Genomic DNA, 24,037 nt, shown 5'->3' with positions numbered 1-24,037 from the left:
ATGTAAATTCATTTTGTTCGTTTTTTTGTGTGATAATAATAAATATTTTAGTTTTAAGTTATTGTAATGTTCATCTGATTACTAAGTAATGAATTTTTTTGGAAAAATTATCATTTTATTTTGAGAAACTTAAATCATAATGAAAAAATAATCAGTAGTTGCAATAGTTTAAACCAATTGTGATATTACTAACTACCTAAGACCAATTCACAGTAGGTTCAGTTCATCAATTCAATGTGTAAATAAGAATATTAAGGTTGTTTTTTTGATGAGTTTGGCTAGTGGTGTGGATCCTATATTTTGCCGAGAAACAGTATTCTAATATCTTTAAACCATGAATAACATATATAAGATCATCTCCATTGGTGGTATTTAGATAGTGTTGACAAGGTTGCTTAGCAATATAAATAAATAATTAAATGTAAAAGTGAAGCAAAATGTTAACAATCGATGTTTACAGAAGGAGTTTTAGAACTATTAAGTACCTTATGTGTGTCACCTTCTGATTGGATAAAAGAAAAATAACTTATTTTTTTTTCTTCTACTCGCTCTTTTCTCCGACTTCATCTCTTCGTATCTCTCTCTATTTGGCGACTGTGGATGTTAAATGATGCTTCAAACTGTTTATATTGGTAAGAATCTCTCTGATTTCAGTTGTAGAGCATGATGAATTAGGTTTTTGATGTGATATGAAATTAGGGTTAAACGAATTGGGAATTGATGTTAACAAAATTAGAGTTCTAGGTTGTTTAGCCGATTGGGAATTGCTAATTGCTAATGTTTGACTTCATGTATTAATGTTTTAGTTTCAGATGGGTTATCATCTTCTTAAAACGATTGGGAATTGATGTTACCAAAGCTAGAGATCTATGCGATGCTAATCGTCTCCTTTCTCAAGGACGTTCTCTCTTTCAAGCTTTTCCTCTCTCTTTTTTTTATTTTGTTTCCTGGGTTTTTTTAGCTTCGAATTTGTTTAATTGAAGTAGAACTCTGCATAAAAAAAATATACAAAACGTTAAAGGAAGCTTGTAAGGAATTTGTTCTTGTTCTGACTTGTGTAAGGTATCCTCTAGATTTGTGTTCTTGTTATTTGTGTTTATAATTATCAGGATGAAAATAGGTTTGAGCTAATTGCTATATTTGTTGTAGTTTGATTTAATTGTTTGGTGTTTGTTTTTAAGATTCGTTTTTTCTTAAGGTCCTTTTGTGTTATCTTAGTATTTCTTTTGCTTTGCAGTGATCCTCCAAGCTCTGAAGTCAAGAAAGCACCAACAAGATCTAGTTGCAGTTCCTACGATCTCCATGGCTTCCGGTGATGTTCTTCGTCGTTTCATCAGTGTCTATCTTTCCCAGTACAGCTCTGACTCCTTGGTGACGTATTGGGTGTGAAGAGGACAATTTGATCCGAATGCAATGACAGCAAAATCAAGGTATCCTCTATATGCTCTTTTGTCAATGTTAATCTCATTTAACAAACCAATTGGAAATAGTCTCACTAGCTTATTAAATGCTTACCTAAGGAGAGATTTGAATGGTTTTCTTATTTAATTTTGTTTGATATGTAGCTAACTGTCAAATCAGTATTTAGTGTACCATTACTTCTGCTTTGTGTTAAATGGTTTTGCTATGTGATAAATGGTTGTGCTCTGTGATAAATGGTTGGTTTTTTGTCATTAGGGCCACTGATTGCTAGTTATGTGACCTTTAACCATAAACTCCAATTGCACCATTGATTGCTAGTCTTTAGGTTTTGCTCTTCCTTCTCCTTTAAACACAAACCATAAACACGTCTTCTATCTTTTCCTTTAAACTTACACGATTCTTCTTACTCTTCCATCCCTTTAAGCTCAAACCATAATCACGCCTAATTATTACAACCTTCTTTCTTTCTTTTAAACACCAACCAGAAACTTGGATATGGATCCATTTAGTGAAACTTTGGGTTTTATGGATCTGTTAACTAGTCAAACCACAACCAACACTGTCGAAACCAATGAAACTGATGAGGTTGCAAGCGAAGGTGAACACCAACCTGAGGAGCGTCAACAAAGAAGAAAATGGTCTCACACTGAAGATGTCTCTCTCATTAGTGCTTGGATCAATATAAGTAAGGATGCAGTTATTTCAAATGGCCAAAAACGTAATACTTTTTGGTCACGTATTGCAACTTATTATGCTGCAAGTCCTAAGCTTGCTGGTCTCTAGAAAAGAGATCCCAAGCACTGCAAACAAAGGTGGCAGAGGATCAACGAGACGGTGTGCAAGTTTGTTGGAAGCTATGAAGCTACAACAAAAGCAAAATCTAGTGGCCAGAATGAGGATGATGTGATTAAATTGGCTTACGAGATATTCCACAATGATTACAAGGTGAATTTTACCATTGAGCATGCTTGGAGGGAGCTTCGCCATGATCAAAAATGGTGTCGAGCTTCTAGTACGAAAGGTACTGGAGCTTCAAAGAGAAGAAAGGCTAATGAACAACCTTCACAGTCATCAACCTCAGTTCCAACGAATGTGGAAAAAGAAGCTCGTCCTTTAGTTATTAAGGCAGCAAAGGCTAAGGAAGCAAAGGCCAAGGGTAAAAGGGTTGTGAGCAGGCCAAAGACTGTGGAAGAAGAAGGTGCTTCGCTTGAGGAGTTTCAGAGCATGTGGGAGATTAGGCAAAAGGAATTTGATTTGAAAGATAAGCAAAGTAAGATCAAAGAGAAGCAAACAATGCATAAAATGCTTGACCTACTCCTTGCTAAAACAGAGCCACTTACAGCATAGATTATATGCATTGGGAGTGGAAGAATTGCCCGACTGCATGGAAAGGTCAATACACACGTGGATCTGGAAAGCCAACAATTGTTTTAGAGGTTGTAGCTTCACAAAGACCTTTGGATATGGCACGCATTTTTTGGACCTCCAGGAACATTGAACGATATCAATGTTCTCGATCGCTCACCAGTTTTTGATGACGTATTACAAGGTATAGCTCCTAAAGTGAAATTCTTTGTCAACGGACGAGCATATCATATGGTTTACTATCTCACGGATGGTATTTATCCTAATTGGGCTACTTTTATCCAATCAATTCCAATGCCACAAGATCCGAAATCATCTTTATTTGCTACATGTCAAGAAGCCACACGTAAAGATGTCGAGCGTGCTTTTGGCGTCTTACAAGCTCGATTTGCCATAGTAAAGAATCCAGCTCTTGTCCATGATAAGGCAAAAATTGGAAAAATAATAAGAGCGTGTATCATATTGCACAATATGATAGTAGAAGACGAAAGAGATGGGTACGCTACTCAGTTTGATGCCGCAGCATTCGCACAAGCAGATTCAAGTAGAGCTTCACAAGTTGATCTCGCATATTCAACAGATATGTCTTCAAATCTCACTAACATAATGATAATGAACAGACGAAATAAAGTTCATGATCGAAAAATACATCAAAGATTGAAAGATGATTTGGTTGAGAATATATGGCAGAAATTTGGCACCAATCAAGATTACAATTAATTGTGTTTGTAATGTGTTTTAAATATACTTTTATGTATTAATTGTTTAAAATCTTATGAAATATATTCATTTTCAAGTTTTTATAAATATATAATATTAAACAAAATTTATTAAACTTTAATAATTTCCAAAATAAAATTTTTGAATTAAGGATCCCAATTTTAGATACTGCCAATGGACCCATAAAAATAGAAAGTTTCTTAAAAACTTGTTAACTTCACTTTTATTTACTTTTATGCAAAATTATTGTTCTTAGCAACTTTGCTAACACTCCACCAATGGAGTTGCCCTAATGTATATTTTGGAAACACCCAAATATGCATTCATAGATTCGCTTGCTGTTCACAACCATTTGACAAAAACTGATAAAATGATTACCTTGTACAGGGGCGCTTCCTCTGCTTGTATGTTCTGTAACTGCCCCGTCGAGTGCACAGGACCACCTTTTCACTTGTAGTTACTCAACCATGCATCTTGGATAAATTAACTCGACGCCTTCTCCTCTACTAATGTTAGACTACATACTAGCTTTGATAACCTGCTTCTCCTCGTCTCTTCGTATGACTTCACTGCTACAACGCTATTCATTCTGCATTATATTTTTTTATGTTTCGATCCACTAAATAAGGAGAGAGGAATCAGCGACGGCATAGGTAACAAACAACTTTTACATGCAAGCACATTGATAGTCAAGTTCATGAAAAATTAAGCACACTTCAGCAAAGAGGATCTTCCAAGTTTAAAGCTTTAGTTTGAAGCTCAAGACCATACTTTAGAGATTCATTAGCCATTTTGCCTAACTTTCCTCCTTCTTTCAAACTCTTTCAAAATCTTTAGCTGAAAGGTTGCATATAATATAAATATAAAACGATTTTTGGTTAAATAAATTTAATATTTATTCCAAAAAATTTAAAAAGAAAACAACAAATATCACATAATTATTCTAGTAACTCTAACTCAATTTGACCCAGAAATCCTTGAATCTGAGTTCCTTGTTTATAAACTCAATGAGTTTATCTTGAGAGATTTTCAAACCAATTCCCACACTGTCGAAACCAAGACATCCATCAATCCACCGTACCAAACCTTTAGACCAAACCAACCAAAGAAAACATTCGTATGTAGTCCAGATATGGTGTTGCCATTGTCGGAGAAACACCCTCCTCCTATAAAATCAGACCAAGCAAACACCAAAAACCGAACCAAACCCAATTACTAACAAAAAAACAAACCTCGGGAAAGATCCCAAGCATTGATGGATCAAAACCCTAAAAATCGCCTTCCCTTCGCTACTCTCCTCTTGTTTTTTTGTCATCATTGAATCGACAAGAACGATTCGTAGCCAATCCCTACTACGCGGGATAACATGATTTAGTAGAGTCGAACTCCGGTAGGATCGGTCGCACAGGTTGTATCGTAACAATTTCACTAAAGACAATTCCCTCTCATTTTTTTTTATCACTAGTATAGTTTCGAATTATATATTATTATTTTTTATTCCACTAATATTTTTGTATTTTTTTATAAATTAATTTCATTTTGTAATTTTTTTTATGCATTTAAAATGATATTTTGTATTTATTATTTTAATATGAAAATATCAGTAATTAAATATAAAACTGCTCAGTATTATGTAATTTTAATTAACTTTAATGTAATTTTTCTCCCTTAAGTGGACATCCTAAACAAAAATAAAACTCACAGTACACATGTGATACAAAATTTACCCTCAATATAATATCTAGTCTTCATGCTCCTTTACACATAAAATAATATATTAATAAGATCACCAATTATCTTTTAAAAGAAAAGATATCATTTTGTGCTCAATCAAATACCTACATGTAGGGATGGATTCTATAATTGGGATTGCCAATTATCTTTAAAATTAAAGGGTTATCCTTTTATACACAATCTAATGCCTACACGTAGGCGTGAAACAAATACAATATCTGAAATTCAACAAAAATCTAAGACTAATGAGACCATAAAAGAAATAAAATCCCTAATAGGTAAGAAGCACCTTTCATTTCCTATATAAACAATTATTATACCAACAAAACAAACCACACATAAAAAGGTTGTTTTTTGATGAGTTTGGCTAGTGGTGTGGATCCTACATTTTGCCGAGAAACAGTATTCTAATATCGTTAAACCATGAATAACACATATAATGTATATTTTGGCAACACCCAAATATGCATTCATAGATTCGCTTGATGTTCACAACCATTTGACAACCAGTGATAAAATGATTACCTGGTACAAGGGCGCTTCCTCTGCTTGTATGTTCTGCAACTGCCCCATCGAGTCACAAGACCACCTTTTCACTTGTAGTTAATCAACCATGCATCTTGGATAAATTAACTCGACGCCTTCTCCTCTACTAATGTTAGACTACATACTAGCTTTGATAACCTGCTTCTCCTAGTATCTGAGTATGACTTCACTGCTACAACGCTATTCATTTCGCATTATTTTTTTTTATGTTTCGATCCACTAAATAAGGAGAGAGGAATCAGCGACGGTATAGGTAACAAGCAACTTCTAAATGCAAGCACAATGATAGTCAAGTTCATGAAAAATTAAGCACATTTCAGAAAAGAGAATCCTCCAAGTTCAAAGCTTTAGTTTGGAGCTCAAGACCATACTTTAGAGATCATTAGTCATTTTGCCTAACTTTCGTCCTTCTTTCAAACTCTTTCTAAATCTTTAGCTGAAAGGTTGCATATAATATAAATATAAAATGATTTTTGGTTAAATAAATTTAATATTTATTCCAACAAATATCACACAATTATTCAATTTGACCCATAAATCCTTGAATATAAGTTCCTTGTTTATAAACTCAATGAGTTTATCTCGAGACATTTTCAAACCAAATCCCACACTGTCGAAACCAATACATCCATCAATCCACCGTACCAACCCTTTAGACCAAACCAACCAAAGAAAACATTCGTATGTAGTCCAGATATGGCGTTGCCATTGTCGGAGAAACACCCTCCTCCTATAAAATCAGACCCAACACACACCAAAAACCGAAGCAACCCCAATTTCTAACCAAAAACCAATCTCGGAAACGATCCCAAGCATTGATGGATCAAAACCGTAAAATCGCCTTCCCTTCGCTGCTCTCCTCTTATTATTTTTTTTCGTCATTGAATCGACAAATACCGATTCATAGTCAATCTCTACTGTAACATCCGCGAACCAAAAATGTGGGTTTTGGGGATGGGTGTCGATCGATACCAAGGATGGTGTTGGTCGACACCAATGATTTCTGGTTCGGCGAGTTGGTGTTGTAATCATTTAACTAAAAACATTTCTCTCTTGTTTTTTTATCTCCGCTTTTGATAGTATAGTTTCGAATTATATATATATTATTATTTTCTAGACCACTAACATTTTTTTTATTTTTTATAACTTAATTTCTTTTTGTAACTTTATTTTATGCATTTAAATAGATATTTTGTATTTATTATTTTCATATGAAAATACCAGTAATTAAATATAAAAATGCTAAATTTTTTTGTAATTTTAATTAACTTTAATGTTATTTTTTTTCCCTTAAGTGGACATCCTAAAAAAAGAAAACTCACATTACACATATGATACAAAATTTATCCTCAATATAATATCTAGTCTTCATGCTCCTTTACAATTATAATAATATATTAATAAGATTACCAATTACCTTTCAAATGAAAAGATATCATTTTATGCTCAATCAAATGTCTACACGTAGGGATGGAATCTATAATTGGATATCATTTTATGCTTGTATTATTTGCAATTGCCCCAGCGAGTCATAGGACCACCTTTTTACTTGCAGTTACTCAACCATGCATCTTGGATAAATTAACTAGAGGCTTTCTCCTCTACTAATGTTAGACTATGTACTAGCTACAATGCTATTCATTCTGCATTATGTTTTTTATGTTTGGATCCACTAAAGAACGAGAGAGGAATCAGCGACGGCATAGGGAGTAGGCAACTTCTAGAGACAAGCACATTGATAGTCAAGTTCATGAATAATTAAGCATACTTATGGATATATTTGTCATTATTTTTATCGACGATATCCTGGTTTATTCTAAGAGTCCTGAGGAGCATGCAGTGCATCTGAAAGCAGTTCTAGAGAAGCTGTGGGAGCAGAAACTGTTTGCCAAGTTGAGCAACTGTAGATTCTGGTAGAGGGAGATGAGATTTCTAGGTCACATTGTGTCTGGAGAGGGAGTTTCTGTCACGCCCCTGAACCGTCCACATGGCCAGACTAACCGCGGACCGGCCCGGACGACGTCACATAGAGGACAACTGCCCGCGATCCGACCGAGGTTCCACCAATGAATTACGTTCCCCAGCCAGTCCACCGACAGCCGCCTACCCACTATGTACATCCCTTAGGCTTTTCAACCCTCGGAACGCACGCGGCGTTGTGCTGGTCCGGACTAGACCATACCATTTCCACTTGTCCGAATATATAAGAAAATATCTTGATTTATTACTTAAGTAAAATGTTTACAAATCAAATAGAAATACTTAAATAAAAAAGTTGGATCCATTCGAAGAAAAACATGTTGAAGAAATATAGGATTTGCTACACAGCACGAAAAGACCCTAGCCGGTTATTTAACCCTCAACTCTACCCACTTAGTCTTCCTTGCAAGACAAAAACATTTGTGGATAGGAGTGAGTAAACTAAGATTACTCAGTGAGTTGGGTAACCCTCTAACACGCTATCTTCCCCCATCCAACTACCCCCAAACAACAAACAACAAGCACGCAATGCGGAAGCGTAAACAAGCAAGCAGTCAATCACACAAACAAACAATCAAGTCTATGAACAATCAAGACTCTTGACTCATCTAGACCTTGACTCTAACTTGGCATCCACACCTTATTACCCGCAAAACCCTGGGTAAGATTGCTAGTCGTGCGTCAAGATAACTTGACCACTCTAGACTTTCCAAAAGTGGGCCGCCACGCCACACTCTAGGCAACCATGCCTTACTTAGACAACCACACAACATCCTAGGGCCCTTCGATCCTCTGTTCTGTCCCAAACACACCTTCCGCATTGATACCACAAAAGCAACCAACCGGACACACCCACATCCTCCGCATTGCTACCTCCTTGTAAACAACCGGGCATTCATGGCCGCATCGTCATGCAGCAGTTCGGGCTAGTAGCTAGTTAGACACCAAAATGTCCTTCTGTGAGATCCCTCTAGATTAGCTCACCGGACATCCTCACACATGTCGGGAACAGAGATCAACCTCTAGCTACGAACCAAGACATTTAACTCGCGGACTAGCTAGGACAAGCACTTAACTCTAAGTCTATCGACACAAAGAATTAAGTACTAGATCAATCACAAACACACAACCAAGCAAGTGTCACACGCAAGCAATCAAACAAAGTATCACAATTATAAGAAGCAAGAAACGATCATGCAACATATGATTTTCCTACTCATGCATGCAAACTATATGCACCTATCCCATCATTTAACCCCCGGGTTAAATATTCTCCAAGATTAATTCTCCTTGTTATCACATGCATGCGGCTCTTTCCATCACGGAGATTCTCGCATGTTTCATAAAATAACTCTCCAATGGATTGATCTCCAATAAAATCCATGAGGTTTCGCAATATCATTCTTTTCTATTTTTGGGCACACATGCGGCTCTTTCCATCCCGTAGATTCTTGCATGGCCTCACCAAAAATAACCCATCCCGTAGACAGATCTCCCATCATGTCTATGAGGGTTTAACCTCTCCCAAAATACTTGCAAAATATTTTTAATATCATGCACAACCGCCATATCTAATTTTTAATGTTAGAAAAATTTGTACTAATTTTTCCACCGATCCAAAGGATCAAAACCCCCCAAATCTAGCATGCAAGGCCATTTACACTTGCAGCTAATTTTCCAAAATTATTCCCATTGATCCAATGATCAAAAATCCCCAAAATCGAGCATGCAAGGCATTTCACACTTGCAGCTGACCTCAAGAAAATATTTCCCTTAGGTTATCATGCATTACTTCCCCAAAAATGCATGAACCCCCCCCCCCCTTTAATCTCCTCTTGTCTACATGCAGTCCTCTAGATCTACATGCAACAAGGAACATGCAACACACAAGGACTGATACAAGAGCTAGAAAGCTAGTGTATCTCCCACAAACAACAAATCACAACTCACCTCACTTGAAGAACTTGGCCGATTGAGCTTCACCACACCACGCCGATCTGACAACACTTTCCTTTGCTCCTTAGCTCTTCCCTCCAGCAAGACTCCTTCTTCTTCCTCTTATTTGCTCGAAAACTCTTGGTTTTTAACTCCAAAAGGTTGAGAGATAATTTTGGTAGAATTTGGGTGTAATGAGAGGTTTTGGTCAAAAATGAGAGGAATGAGGGTCATATTTATAGCCCATTCGATCTCTCCTTCATGCAAGCATGTGGCAAATTTCAATTGACAAGTGTCATTTTTCTCCCATGCATTTGACACTTGTTGGCGCAAGACGAGTCTCACGAGCGCGTGCATCTCACACACTGGCGGAGAAGCTTTAAGATGCTGACATGTGGCTTAGCATCCCATGGCGAGACCTTTCCTCTTCCCCCCCTTGTCCTGGCCATGTCCCATACGTGTTTCATGTCCAATTATCATTTGTTCGTGGTACATGGTTCTTGGTCCATCTCTGATCCACTCTTCCCTCACATACGGTGTCCTGTTCCATGGCACTTAAATTTTCTCCCATCATCTTGTACGTCTCACTCGGACTTGGTACGTACTGTGACCTTCCCATGCATGATCCCGTGCATGCTACGTATACTGGTACGTTCGACCGTTTGATCGACCGTTTGGTAGGTTTTCCTCATCAATCGTGGCTGGTCAATCCCACGATTGATTGAATACTCCTTGACCACTTCATAGTACTTCTTCCCGGTCTGGCCTGTCCGTACTCTCACGTCCGTCCGGCCTGCACCACAAGGAGTGGATCACTACAGTTTCTGTAGATCCGGAGAAGATTCAGACCATCAGGGATTGGCCTAGACCGCAGAATGCCACACAGATCAGGAGTTTTCTTGGGTTGTAATAGGAGGTTTGTGCTGGGATTTGCAAGCAAGGCACGGCCAATGACTAAGTTGACAGGGAAGGATGTCCCTTTTTTTTTGTCACAGGAGTGTGAGGAGGGATTCACAAGGCTGAAAGAGATGCTGAATACTACACCAGTGTTGGCATTGTCAAAGCAGGGTGAGCCCTATGTGGTGTTTATAGATGCATCTAGAGTTGGCTTGGGGTGTGTGTTGATGCGGCATGGGAAGGTTATTGCCTATGCTTTGCGGCAGTTGCGGAAGCACGACGAAAATTATCCTACCCATGACTTGGATATGGCTGCTGTACTTTTCTCCCTGAAGATTTGGAGATATTTTCTTTATGGCGCGAAGGTGCAGTTATTTACAGATCATAAGAGTATATATTCACTCATCATGAGCTGAATTTGAGGCAGAGGTGGTGGATGGAGCTGGTGGCAGATTATGATCTAGAGATAGCATACCACCCTGGTAAGGCTAATTTGGTTGCAGATGCTCTGAGTCGGAAAAGGGCGGCTTCGACTCAGGAGCAGGACATGGAGTCTATGGTAGGAGAGATTAGTGTGTTGTCTCTCAGGAGCTATTGGGTTTGGAGGCGGTTGATAGAGCAGATCTTCTGAGCATAGTGCGGTTGGCTCAGGATAAGGACATGGGGATGGTGAATGCCTCTTAATGTCATTCTCCCAAGGAATCGACGCTCTAAGGTAGGTAGACTGATAATCCTAGAACTCTGATGGCTCGCGAAGCTGGACGATAAGGCATGATATAAACTCGGAAATCTAAATGCCCCAAACTCTCTTAAAACAAACCAAACAAAGCAAGGCGATGGAAATTTAGACAGAAGCTTCGCAGAGAAAGATGACAAGTGGTGAGACGAATCCCGAAAATCCTTATGCCCAAGATTCTCTTTTAACGACTCTTCACTCCTCAGCTAATGAATGGCAACATCAAGTGCGGCGAAATCACTTGATATAACGAAAACTCGTTGATGTAACCCACCAAGGAGAACTCTTTGATGTAACCCACCAAGGAGAAAGAACAAGTTCCAAAAGAAACAAAGGAGTTTTCCAATCTCAAATAAAAGATAAAAGATCTCTTGGATTATTGATCGATGGTTCTCAAATGAGATTACATGTGTTTATAAAGAGATAAGAAACTTGGTAACAAAGTCAAGTATTAATTATTCTTGAAAGTAGGAGTTCATTAAGATAGTAAGTTGAATGAAGACCCAACTCTTGGTGCATGTTTTTCTTCCCCCAATGTGACTCTTAATCTTTATTTTCGTCACTCCTCTTTGACCACAAAATAAAGTGATTATTTTGGGCTTTCTTGGACTTGAATTAGGCTGAAAGTAGGCTAGACTTGATAGAAAACATCCCCAATAGAACTTCTCATGTTCTCTTTACCCATAAGCTCTTGAATTGACCCATTAAGTGCATCCTTGATTTTCTTTCTGTTTGACTCTTTGGTCCAACTTGCTGATGAGAAACAAAATGGACTGTATGATTTCTTCACCTTGGGTTTAGTAGAAACAATTCCTGGTTGCCAAACATAATTCTGGAAGCACATAAACCAATTGGACCTAAAGCTCTTTAGGTGAAGAACTAGACTGACCTCCTTTGACAAATAAAGTGTATCCTTGTATTCCATGTGCCAAATCTTCTGTTCCTGAGCTTGTTGGAAAAATACGAGTTCCATTAACATCTTCCAAGTGGTTTTGTGTCGAAAGTGTTGCTGAGTTGATATTTGTAATATGATCTTTGACTCAGACGTGAAACTGAGACTAGGATAGATCCACTGACTTGAAATATTCAAATCTTTCACATATGAACTTATATTAATGTGATTCCAATTCTCCGTGGTTCTGGAATGGATCAAGATTGCAGAACATTTTGGTCCATAGCTTGAATCCTTCGGACTTACTCGGAATCCTCCGTTGAATACTCGTAGGTCCATATCGCATAGCCATGAGTTCACCTGATTTGTAAAATGAATAACTCCATCATCCGAAATCTGATTAGACTGATTCCACTTCGAGATATGCTCTAAATGAGGTAAGAATGTATTCCAAATAGTCATTTGGCTGGAAGAATTGATCTTCGACTTTGTTCGTGTTGAACAAGACTCAAGGATCTTCTTGGATGGTGTAACATCCGCGATCCAAATATGGCATTTTTTGTCTGAGTGTCAATCGACACCATTGGTGTATCGATCGACACCAATATTTTCCGGTTTTATCTGGTTTGTTTTAATTGATGTTTTGTTTGGTTTGGTTCAATTAGAAATCCCTAACCGCATTTATAAGAGAGGAAGCGACGAAAGTGAGGGTTTGGAGAATTGTCTTGTCACCGTTAAGTGGGAAAAGAGAGAAGGAAGAGAGAAAATGTTGGAGAGTGTTCCTGAGAGATTTTGGCTTGTTCTTGGTGGTTTTTGGTGAGATATGTAGCTGTGAAAGGGAGAGTTGTTGCTGGGAACGAAGAAGAAGCTTGTGAAGGTGTTGTTTCCACCGTTTCTCAATCCAATCTTCCTGCAAAAGAGGTGAGTGCTTGACCATGGCTGATCTAAGCCTGAGATCTCTTTTGTTTGGTTGTTCTTTGTTTTTTGTGGTGTTTGCTTGCTTGGGTTTGTTGTTTTCGTGTTTCCCATAGGTTCCTGAGGCGTTTGGGAGAGTTTGAGACGGTTTTGGGATGATTTGAAATGGAGAATCGACGTTCAGATTCGTGCAGTTCGCGTGGTGTCGATCGACACCAGTATAGTGTCGGTCGACACCCTATTGTGTTAGCGTCGATCGACACCAGTCTTATCCGATGTTGAGTTTTGCCTGGATTGATGTGTTGATTGTGTTTATTTGCTTAGCTTAACATTGGAATCTCAGTTGCTTGTGTGTATAGACCAGTAGATGAGAGGATGGCCTCACTGAGTGTTTTTGACAATACTCATGCATCTCAATATGTGTTTGTGGTGCAGGTAAAGGCAAAGTGTGATCGTAGAATCAAGGCGATGAGGAGGAGGATATTCTAGAGGCTTGATTGATTGTGTTCTAGCTATTGTTAGGTTGCTAGTGTCGAGTTGATTGAACATTGTAGGATGTTGGAACTTGGCTATTTCATTGTTGGTTCTGGATTATTGCATTGTTGGTTATTGGATTTTTATTGTTGGAAATCTTATTGGTTTAATCGAAACTTTTTTATCCGCTGTTGTTGATTGTTGCTAGGTTGTTAGTGGGTATGGGACCACTAGTGAGTTAATATTGTTAATGTCAAAAAAAAAAAAAAAAAANAAAAAAGGGAAGGGTTGTTTCAGATGGCCTCATGATCATATAATACCCCTTCTCTTGAAAAAGTTTCGTCTTCGAAACTGTAAGGCCATGGGTTAGAGTGTGTTGAAGTGATTTTGGTGGCTTCTCTTTAAGAGAATATATGGACCGTTGGCTTTCCTCTACTTGGTTCCAGAACCACTGCCAGTAAACTCTTTACTCTGTTTTCTGGTTTGAAAAATGTTGAATCTCCAAAAATAAAGTCGACTGCTTCCACCATTTTGAAATCCAGGGTATAAACTTCAAGTGTAAAAAATATAAAATACCTCTTTTTGTTGGCATTAGCTGAATCATCCTTACTGCCAAGATTGTTGATGATCATGCCTTCCTTCGCGGCTTCCTTAGTCTGATCTTTGCTGACCTCTTTGTGCTATAGTTCCTCGGCTTCCGTTTGCTCACTCAGTGAATTTGTTATTTCCAACATATTATCCTGAATTGGCAACTCCTTATGCTCCTTGTCTTGAATGTGGCATTTTGTATGAACCATATTCTCACGCTGCACATTCTCCTCTCTCTTGACTTGCACACTTAATGGTATTTTCGCAACCAACAACTCTCCTTTGGCAACAAGTTCCCCACACTTTTCTCTTGTTTCTTTGGAGGTAGTAGTAGGCTTTGCTTCAATGCTCAATTTTGGGGTTGTCTTCTTCTCCATAGAATAGCTTGGTTTCAAAGTTGATGAACTTAAACCACAAGCTTGATGTGTTGGACCCCTCCTCTTGAGTTGTTTCTCAACCAAATCATCCTTGGGCAACATATCCTCCATGTTTCTACTTCTCTCAGATAACCTTTGTTGTCTTCGGTGTAACTCTTGGTAATAATGGTTGGGCACAAATCTCTTTCTCAAGACTGCTTTCATTTCATCCCATGTGTCAACAGGCCGATCTCGGTTGCGCATCCTGCTAGTAACCAGTTGATACCACCAATTGATTGCATGATCATAAAACTCTGTAGCAGCCACTTGAACCTTCTCACGGTCCGAATAGTCTTGACATTTAAAGACTAATTCCATTTTTTTCCCACTCCAAGTAAGCATATGGATCATTCTTTCCATAAAATGGTGCTATTTTCAGTTTGATTCCTCTCAAATCATCATCATTTCTTTCTCTAGCCTCTCTGTTTCATCTCAGACGCCGTTGACCCTCACTAGACGAATGCCTCTTTGGCTGTAGTAGTCATCTTCTTCATTTCTGTTACACCTAGGTCGATCTCTTTCTCTGCTATGATTGAAAACATTTGGTTATCTATGTTTTGCCTCTGCTTCAACTTCATCCAACCTCTCGTAGAGGACATTCTTCTCAACCCTCAATGAGCATCGCGTCTCTCCCATAAGTGCTTGAAATTGTAGATTTGGAATCTCAAGCCCTCCATCTTCGATGATCCCACGTTCTCGACGATTATTCTACATTTTTTTTGGTTTTTTTGTTTTTTTTTGTTTTTTTTTCTTGTTTCTTTTTTTCTTTTCTTCTTCTTCTTTTCTTTTTCGTTTTAAACTGAATACAAAATTAAATAAAGAAATGATGAAGATGAAAAGATAGAAGATGAAAAAGATAGAAGATAAAAGAAAGAAGATAGAAAAGATAGAAAATGATAGAAAGAAGATGAAAGGTTATAAGATCGTAAAATGATAGAATACCAAACTCAAGGGTATGCTCATCACCACTTGATATGATTCTCCCAAGGAATCGACGCTCTAAGGTAGGTAGACTAATAATCCTAGAGGCGAGATTCAGAGTTTCTGATCGTGAAGAAGCGATGCTCAGCATGAGTGTCGATCGACACAAAGCGTGTGTCGGTCGACACTAATGCGAGGGCGGCACGAGAAACCTACGTGCATTGATCGATGCCATGTGGAGGTGTTGGTCGATGCAATTAGGGATTTCGTGAAATATCGAGCATGCATCGATCGACACAAGGAGTGTGTCGGTCGACGAAAGGTAGTCTGTATCGATCGACACATGTCGTTTGTCGGTCGACACAGCCTTCGTCAGGTGTTAGTGATGATCGACACCAGACGGGTATAGGTTGACACCAACCTTCAACAGCGGCTGTTGATGTGTTTGCTCTGTGTTGCTTGGTTTGTTTTTATTGTTTGTTGATTGTGGCATGAGAGATCTTATTGCTTGTATGTATAGCCCAGTAGATGGAAGGATTACCTCATTAAGTATTTTTGGTAATACTTACGCCTCTCTTTTGTGTTGTGGCGCAGGTAAAGGCAAAGTGTGATCGTGTAATCAAGACTATGAAGAGGAAGATGTTTTAGAGGGTCGGTTGATTGCTCTGTCTTTGATAGAATGCTATAGTGGAACTTAGTTGTCTAGAACGGTTGTTAGGATTGCTGGTTATGTGACTTTGTTTATGTTTTGATTTGTTGCTGGAATTGGTATTATGTAATTATTTTATTCATTATTGTATAGTGTAATTGCTTTGTGTTATCCGTTGTTATTGATTAGGATTAGGTTGCTAGTGAGTATGAGATCACTAGTTATTAGTTATTAGAATATTTATATATATAAAAAACAGATCAGATTGTTTTAGAATTCAACATGAAATTTATCTTACTTTCACAAATTGAAATGGGTTCTTTCACAAATTGAAATAAAAATAACATCAAAAATTTCTCACATTGGACAAAATCAACTGAAAAAGAAACGTTTTAAAAGAACTGGAAAAACTAGTGAAATGGGTTCTTTCACAAATTGATAAAGAAACGTTTTAAAAGAACAGAAAAAACGAGTGGACACTCGAGCTTTAGAATTAGTTGGTCAAAATCATTAAGTTAAAAAAATATGAAATAGTGGAAGGGGCTAAAAGAAGCAACTTGAGTGTGGAGCCACTCGTTGCTCTTTTAAGAGGAAAGAAAAAAGCCAGTGGTTACGCAGAGAAGAACGTATGCTTTTGCTTCTAAGCCTTTGTTTTTATGTGTGGTTCTCTTTTCTTATCTCTATGACCAACACCAAATAATTTCTCCACATTCCTTCATTATATATCAGACAAAACATTATTCNCACGAGAAACCTACGTGCATTGATCGATGCCATGTGGAGGTGTTGGTCGATGCAATTAGGGATTTCGTGAAATATCGAGCATGCATCGATCGACACAAGGAGTGTGTCGGTCGACGAAAGGTAGTCTGTATCGATCGACACATGTCGTTTGTCGGTCGACACAGCCTTCGTCAGGTGTTAGTGATGATCGACACCAGACGGGTATAGGTTGACACCAACCTTCAACAGCGGCTGTTGATGTGTTTGCTCTGTGTTGCTTGGTTTGTTTTTATTGTTTGTTGATTGTGGCATGAGAGATCTTATTGCTTGTATGTATAGCCCAGTAGATGGAAGGATTACCTCATTAAGTATTTTTGGTAATACTTACGCCTCTCTTTTGTGTTGTGGCGCAGGTAAAGGCAAAGTGTGATCGTGTAATCAAGACTATGAAGAGGAAGATGTTTTAGAGGGTCGGTTGATTGCTCTGTCTTTGATAGAATGCTATAGTGGAACTTAGTTGTCTAGAACGGTTGTTAGGATTGCTGGTTATGTGACTTTGTTTATGTTTTGATTTGTTGCTGGAATTGGTATTATGTAATTATTTTATTCATTATTGTATAGTGTAATTGCTTTGTGTTATCCGTTGTTATTGATTAGGATTAGGTTGCTAGTGAGTATGAGATCACTAGTTATTAGTTATTAGAATATTTATATATATAAAAAACAGATCAGATTGTTTTAGAATTCAACATGAAATTTATCTTACTTTCACAAATTGAAATGGGTTCTTTCACAAATTGAAATAAAAATAACATCAAAAATTTCTCACATTGGACAAAATCAACTGAAAAAGAAACGTTTTAAAAGAACTGGAAAAACTAGTGAAATGGGTTCTTTCACAAATTGATAAAGAAACGTTTTAAAAGAACAGAAAAAACGAGTGGACACTCGAGCTTTAGAATTAGTTGGTCAAAATCATTAAGTTAAAAAAATATGAAATAGTGGAAGGGGCTAAAAGAAGGAACTTGAGTGTGGAGCCACTCGTTGCTCTTTTAAGAGGAAAGAAAAAAGCCAGTGGTTACGCAGAGAAGAACGTATGCTTTTGCTTCTAAGCCTTTGTTTTTATGTGTGGTTCTCTTTTCTTATCTCTATGACCAATACCAAATAATTTCTCCACATTCCTTCATTATATATCAGACAAAACATTATTCACTCAGGAGAGAGAACTAGAAAGAAACCATGTCTGAAATAGAAAAGCAGAAGCCAAAAGAAGAAGCAGAAGAAGAATCATCAGCGTCTACTACGACGACATGGCCGGATATAGAGGAAGAATTCGTGATACCCGAGGTTTTACATAGTGAAGGTGTGAAGAAACTGCATATGAGCATTCAAAGTGAGTGGGATTACCTACAGAAGTCTGCTTGTCAAACAGCTGCAGGAAGAGCTTTGTGGAAACATGTCATTCATGATCCTCTCGCTCACTTGTTTGCTGGAGAGACACATTTGAGAAACCTACACACAAAGATTCAGACTGACCGACTCAACAATGCTCGAGAGATTTCCGGTGTGATTCTAGCCGTTCGAACTCTATGGTTTGACACAAGGATTCAAGCTGCTCTGGATTCTTTCGAAAGTGATGCATCTTCGCAGGTTGTGCTACTTGGTGCAGGTTTGGTTTCCCCTATTTAATTTATATTTGTGAAATTACATGATATATGTTAAGCATGAGTTTAAGATAAGTAGCCAACATAGAATGGTGTAATGAAATTACAGGAATGGATGCGAGATCATACAGACTAAATTGCTTGAGCAAAAGTAATGTATTTGAAGTGGATTTTCAAGATGTCTTGGAAACAAAAACAAGCTTAGTTCAAGCTGCAGTAAATTCTAAAGATGAGCTTAGGATGACAGCGAAATCACTAGTCAGAGTAGCAATTGATATAAGAGACAGCGATTGGTTTGAACAGCTTAAGAAATCGGGTTTTCTGCCAGATATAAACACTGTATGGGTTCTTGAAGGCATTCTTTATTACCTGTCTCACACAGAGGCAATGCAAGTACTGAAGCTCATAGCTCAGAAGTGTGCAGTAACCAGCACAGTACTCTTGGCGGATTTCATGAACAAACCGTCTGCTACACTCCCAAACTCTGTGTTCCACTTTTACAGTGACTGGCCTGACCAGCTCTTACCATCTTTGGGGTTCTCTCATGTCAGGCTTTCACAGATTGGTGACCCAGATGCAAACTTCGGTCTGCTGCATGATCCACTCAATCTCTTCAACAAACTTCTTAGCCTGCCAAGGACTGCACAGATCCATCCAGATGATGGAAAACCATGCTGCCGTTTGTATTTGGTCGAAGCTTCTGGTTCACCGCCTCAAGATAATTTCGTAGAGAATCATGTGAGCTTGTAAACTCCTTGCAGATGTACATTTGGCACTGCACGCTTTTGCAGAACATATATATGAGTCTTTCACACCACAGAAATTGTGTAGGAGGTTATTGGTAATTTGATGATGTATAAAACATTGGTATGAACAATTCACTACATTTCATCTGCTTGCAAAACTACAAAGAAGAAAGAATGCTTATCATGCCTTTCAATATCTAGCATAACCTTCCTTACTTACTGTAACTCAAACGAAGCTAAGCATCAAGCATATGATTATATTTATATAAAACGAGATCTCTTTCAACAAGACACTTGTAACAGATGTTGTTGGTACACCTATACAGCCATAACTAGTTCACAAGAAGAGAAGGAATAGAGAACTAGACTTCATCTCAGATCATATCTCAAGGCAGTCCTTAACACCCTTCTCAAATTTGTCAAGATAAGAGATAGCATCAGTAACCGCATCCGCAACCTTTTTTCTGAGAAACAAGTTAAACATTGAAAGCATTATATAAACATCGTTCTATAAGTAACAGAGAAGACATAAAAGGAATAAGATCCCTTCATAATTTAAATCACTAACCTATCAGAAGGAAGATTCATATCAATCCCATTCGACAACACGATCAAGGAACCGAAAGACCTGCGGATACACGAAATCAACTAACAAAGAACCACATTTCAGAGACATTCAATAGAATCAAACTAGCACATACCTAACGAGATCACTGAGTATATTCTCAGCTTCTAACTTAAGTGGGTCTTTATCATCTAGTAATGAAGCAGCATTCTTCACAACAAGCTTGAATGTACAAACCTAAACAGCAACATCATCACACCATCTTCATAAAAATCGAAACTTTAAGATCATTTGATAATTAAAAAAAAAAACAAAACAAAACTTTAAGATTACAGCAACAAAACCTNTCGACTCCGGATTTAGACTGAAAGTCCACAAGAGAGCTTCTCTCATTAGGAACACAGTCTCTTGCAGAAGACTTAAACAGACTCTGAAGATTCTCCAAATCTTTATCCGTATACTCAGATTCACTAGTAATCGAAAGGTAAGCAGATCGGAGAGCTTCACGAGATGCACCAATGGGAGCGAGTAAGAATCTTGATGACTTCTTCTTCTGTTCTTTAAGCCACTCTTTAGGTCCTGCTGCGTTCAAATTATTTCAAAAAAAAAAAAAGAAAAATCACAAATTGAAGATATGGTGATAAAACGGAGAGTGGGAAGTGTTTGTGTGTGTGTACAGATTCCTAAGGAGAAGGCAGAAGCGGGATCGGTGGGGGAGAGTGAGAGGAGAAGAGAAGCGGTGGAGGAGAGGAGAATGGTGTCTCTGCGAGAGAGAATTTGCGGTGGGGATTGGTGGTCGGAGATTTGAGCGGCGGGGATTGGTGGTGGTTGAGGTTTAGTGTTTGAAGAGAAGAACGGTTGGGAAATTGGGATAAGACGAGCCATGGCTAACATTAACTAAAGTTAAGATATGTGTGCAACCCCCCGCCCATGTTGTATTTATAAGAATGCTGTGATTTGTTTAATTGTTTTTGTTAATCGGGTATCCCTACCGTTCAGGTTCGTTTCGAGTCTTTTGGGATTGTGGATATAGTGCCTATTCGAAGGGTATTTTCTATTTTCGGGTTCGGGTTTAGATTATGTTCGGGTTATTTTACGTAATTGAAAAACTAAAAAAATCTAAAAAATTTAGAGAGTTGGTTAAATTTTGATGAATATTCCCTTTGTTTCATAATAAACAATGTCATTCTAGAGATTTTTCCTTGTTTACATTACAATTCTAATGTATTTTTTATACTAATTTTTTTAATTTATCTCTTAACTAAAATTTCATTTTCATTAACTTTAAATCATTTATCATTTAATAATTACGGGCAAACATGTATAATTCTACATTGTGAGTTGTGTCCAAATGACACTCTTTGTGAAACAGAGAGAATATAAATAAATTTTCTCTATATTTTGGTTAATTTAATATTTTAATTATTTAGATCAAAGAATAATTGATATTTTTGAATTTATAATTGTATTATTAGAATTACCTCAAAGTACCTGAACACCAAAACATACTTCAAAAAATATCTTAATGGATTCTAAACTCCATAACCGAAAGAACCAACTCCAAACCAAATTTTTTTTGGAACCTATATGGATCCTAAACTCTAAAACCAAAACCGAATATAATCGAATTAGAACTGATTGAATTACTCGAAAGTCAAGGCCTAGTTCCAATGTTTTTAGCTTCAAAGAAGAAATGAGGGATGAAAAAACTATGTGGGCTTTTGTTTCTCTACTCGTCGAGGCTATATTGATTAATGCACATGTCTATGATCATCTAGTACATATACTATATCTCGTAACCACTATCTTCCGTAGGCCTCCATACCGTTTCTAGGTTTGTGGCTGGCATTATTTTCAGATGCTTTAAAGACTTGTTTACCATTCCTACAGATCACCACAAAAATTACAGTATATAATCTATTTTAAAATTTCTTTAGTTCAGAGACATCCTTAATCCTGCACAGAGGCTTTCCCATAGTTTCCTATAATATCAATGACCATTTTATGCTGTTCTTCATCCACTAAGCATAAGTGCGATATAGAAGGGAAATTCCAAGCTCACTTTATACTGATCAGTTTCTCCTCCCTCTCTGCTTTTCTAATATTAGCAATCAAGACTTTTATATAATAGAATAAATAAGTAAGGTGATAATGAATTTCTTTGTCGTAAATCTCTTTGAAGAGTAATGTATCCTCGAGGATGACCATTTAGTAACACTTGGTACGAGAGTGATCTCACACTCCACATGATCCAAGATATCCATTTTGAATTAAAGCCTAACCGTATCAAAAAACAGTTTCTAAAAAACTCTATTCTACTCTATCATAACCTTTACTCATATCTATTTTAATGGCCAAAATCCGATTTGCAATTCTTATTCGGCGTAAGCCATGGAACATCTCATGAGAAATTATGATGTTATCTATGATTAGTCTGCTGAAAACGAATGCCGACTGTGATTCTGAAATAAGCAAGACTTTCTTAAGCCTTAGACAAAGAATCTTAGATATAATCTTATAATTCACGTTGCAAAAACTAGCTGGCCTAAACTCTACTATCCTTTGAATTGCTTATCTATTTTTGGAATTAGAAAATATTTTTCTTGTTTAGTCTTTTATCAAATTTTTCGGTTAGAAAGAAGTCCCTAAAAATACCCAAAAAATTGGTAGAATAAATATGGCATTCCATCTGGTCTTGTAGTTTTCTCTGGATGCGTATAAATAATGTTTTCTTAACTTCAGATTCTAAGACCATCTTCATCGGGCATATCTGATAGAGGGTATGGAGAATAAAAAAAATGAAAAAAATAAGAAAAGAAGAGAGATGAAAAAAAAGTGTCTCTGCTGAAAACTATTAAAACACAGAGTCTACTATTATCTTATTTGATTGGTTGGGCAAATTAAAAAATAATTAAATAATTAAATCAAATTAAAAGTAGTATTATTATTTTTTTTTTTACATCCAAGTGGCTGCATAAGCAATGGAGTTGCTCTAAAAGTTTTCCTACTCTCCATAATAAAAAGAAGTAAATTTTTGAACCATCTCAGAGATACCACCCATATTGGATTCTTTAAAAAGATTCAAAAAATAGTCGATATTTTCCATACTTTCTTTCAGATTTAACCCAAGACTTTTATGGAGACAATATCCTAAGTCCTGGGACTGATCAATATTTCACAGATGGTGTTGTTGCTTCTCCTAACGAAGCCGATGAAGATTTTGACTACTCTGGTTGGAATGATGCTATTAACCAGAACTTTGATGGACAATTTGTTGGATCTCGTCTAGAAGAAGGTGGTCCATCTTCTTTAGTAGAACCACAAGATGCTGAATGTCATAGCATGCCACATGTTCGAGACTCTTTGGTTGAAGATTCAGTGGGAGGGCAAGGTCCAGATGGGGGTACAGGAGATGTTGGCGACCAGGTTCTATCATATGTTGCTACTGCAAGGTATGACCGGGTTTCTCGACCAACCTTGAATGACGCCATTACATATGAGCAGAATATGCCAGCTGAAGATGCAGAGCCAGTGTTTGACGATGTTCTTTACTTGACCAACACTAACGGTTGTGGGACTCTATCAGCGGAAGAAGATGCAATTTTTAAAGGGCGCGTGTTCAAAGACAAAGAAGAAATGCAAAACACCATGTCCATATATGCCATCAAACGACTGTTCTATTTCCGGCAAACAAGGTCTGACCCGCAGAGGCTTATATTTGTTTGTGTTGATCTTAAATGCCGATGGAGAGTGTTTGGGCATGTTGTGTCGAAGTTTTCAAAAAACTTTGAAGTTCGTACTTGTACCTTAATCCACACGTGCACAATAACATCCAGGGCACAATATGCAAAGCTTGCATCGTCAAAGGTTATTGCATCTGTTCTTAACGGAAAGTACGCAAATGGTCGCCCAGGACCAAGAGCAAGTGATATCCCAGACATTGTTTTTGCCAAGCTGAAAGTTTCTGTGACCTACATGAAGGCTTGGTATGCAAAAGAAGCTGCTGTTAGGAATAGCAGAGGAACTGATGCAGAAAGCTACAAGTTGTTGGCTACCTATATGTTTTTGCCTGAGCAAGGGAACCCTGGAACTATTTACAAATTGGAGCACACATATATTACTTAGTTTATACATATATATTATTTCTAA

General features: G+C 37.5%; 2 protein-coding genes and 2 long non-coding RNA genes across 8 annotated transcripts; 3 read left to right on the top strand and 1 right to left on the bottom strand.

Annotated features, from left to right (window-relative positions):
- Positions 493 to 16,361, top strand: LOC104725204. 4 transcript variants are annotated; one of them, XR_757847.2, is made up of 3 exons: positions 493 to 632; positions 807 to 1,430; positions 16,136 to 16,361. It is a non-coding gene; the product is annotated as an uncharacterized LOC104725204 (long non-coding RNA). The 4 variants fall into 4 exon arrangements; XR_757846.2 differs by lacking the exon at positions 16,136 to 16,361 and adding an exon at positions 13,578 to 13,619; XR_757848.2 differs by lacking the exon at positions 16,136 to 16,361 and adding an exon at positions 12,893 to 12,915.
- On the top strand, positions 2,879 to 3,594 carry LOC104725202. The gene is made up of 2 exons (XR_757844.2): positions 2,879 to 2,971; positions 3,092 to 3,594. It is a non-coding gene; the product is annotated as an uncharacterized LOC104725202 (long non-coding RNA).
- LOC104760686 (putative S-adenosyl-L-methionine-dependent methyltransferase MAB_0213c) lies at positions 18,029 to 19,701 on the top strand. Of its 2 annotated transcripts, XM_010443821.2 has the most exons (3): positions 18,029 to 18,582; positions 18,687 to 19,267; positions 19,457 to 19,701. In XM_010443821.2, exons 1-3 carry the CDS (start codon positions 18,153 to 18,155, stop codon positions 19,679 to 19,681), a joined length of 1,236 nt encoding a protein of 411 aa, XP_010442123.1. In that variant the 5' UTR covers positions 18,029 to 18,152; the 3' UTR covers positions 19,682 to 19,701. The 2 variants fall into 2 exon arrangements, with proteins under 2 accessions (XP_010442123.1, XP_010442122.1); XM_010443820.2 differs by having other exon boundaries at positions 18,032 to 18,582; positions 18,687 to 19,468.
- Positions 19,556 to 20,849, bottom strand: LOC104725201. The gene is made up of 5 exons (XM_010443822.2): positions 20,566 to 20,849; positions 20,237 to 20,470; positions 20,025 to 20,127; positions 19,892 to 19,951; positions 19,556 to 19,787 (listed from the first exon to the last, which is right to left on the bottom strand). The coding sequence occupies exons 1-5, from the start codon at positions 20,780 to 20,782 to the stop codon at positions 19,703 to 19,705; spliced, it is 699 nt and encodes a 232-aa protein (XP_010442124.1). The 5' UTR covers positions 20,783 to 20,849; the 3' UTR covers positions 19,556 to 19,702.

The sequence above is a fragment of the Camelina sativa genome, chromosome 11 (genome assembly GCF_000633955.1).
Source record: "Camelina sativa cultivar DH55 chromosome 11, Cs, whole genome shotgun sequence".
Classification (NCBI taxonomy): Eukaryota; Viridiplantae; Streptophyta; class Magnoliopsida; order Brassicales; family Brassicaceae; genus Camelina; species Camelina sativa.
Note: the sequence above shows the minus strand (reverse complement) of the source record. Positions and strands in the feature narration are given on the sequence as shown.

Excerpts from the sequence above, each read along its gene's own strand:
- LOC104760686 (XM_010443821.2), top strand. The coding sequence starts at position 18,153 with ATGTCTGAAATAGAAAAGCAGAAGCCAAAAGAAGAAGCAGAAGAAGAA. Across the intron at positions 18,583-18,686 it reads GGTTGTGCTACTTGGTGCAG|GAATGGATGCGAGATCATAC; the intron begins GTTTGGTTTCCC and ends ATGAAATTACAG. Across the intron at positions 19,268-19,456 it reads CATGCTGCCGTTTGTATTTG|CACTACATTTCATCTGCTTG; the intron begins GTCGAAGCTTCT and ends GTATGAACAATT.
- LOC104725201 (XM_010443822.2), bottom strand. The coding sequence starts at position 20,782 with ATGTTAGCCATGGCTCGTCTTATCCCAATTTCCCAACCGTTCTTCTCT. Across the intron at positions 19,952-20,024 it reads ATACTCAGTGATCTCGTTAG|GTCTTTCGGTTCCTTGATCG; the intron begins GTATGTGCTAGT and ends GTGTATCCGCAG. Across the intron at positions 19,788-19,891 it reads ATGAATCTTCCTTCTGATAG|AAAAAAGGTTGCGGATGCGG; the intron begins GTTAGTGATTTA and ends CTTGTTTCTCAG.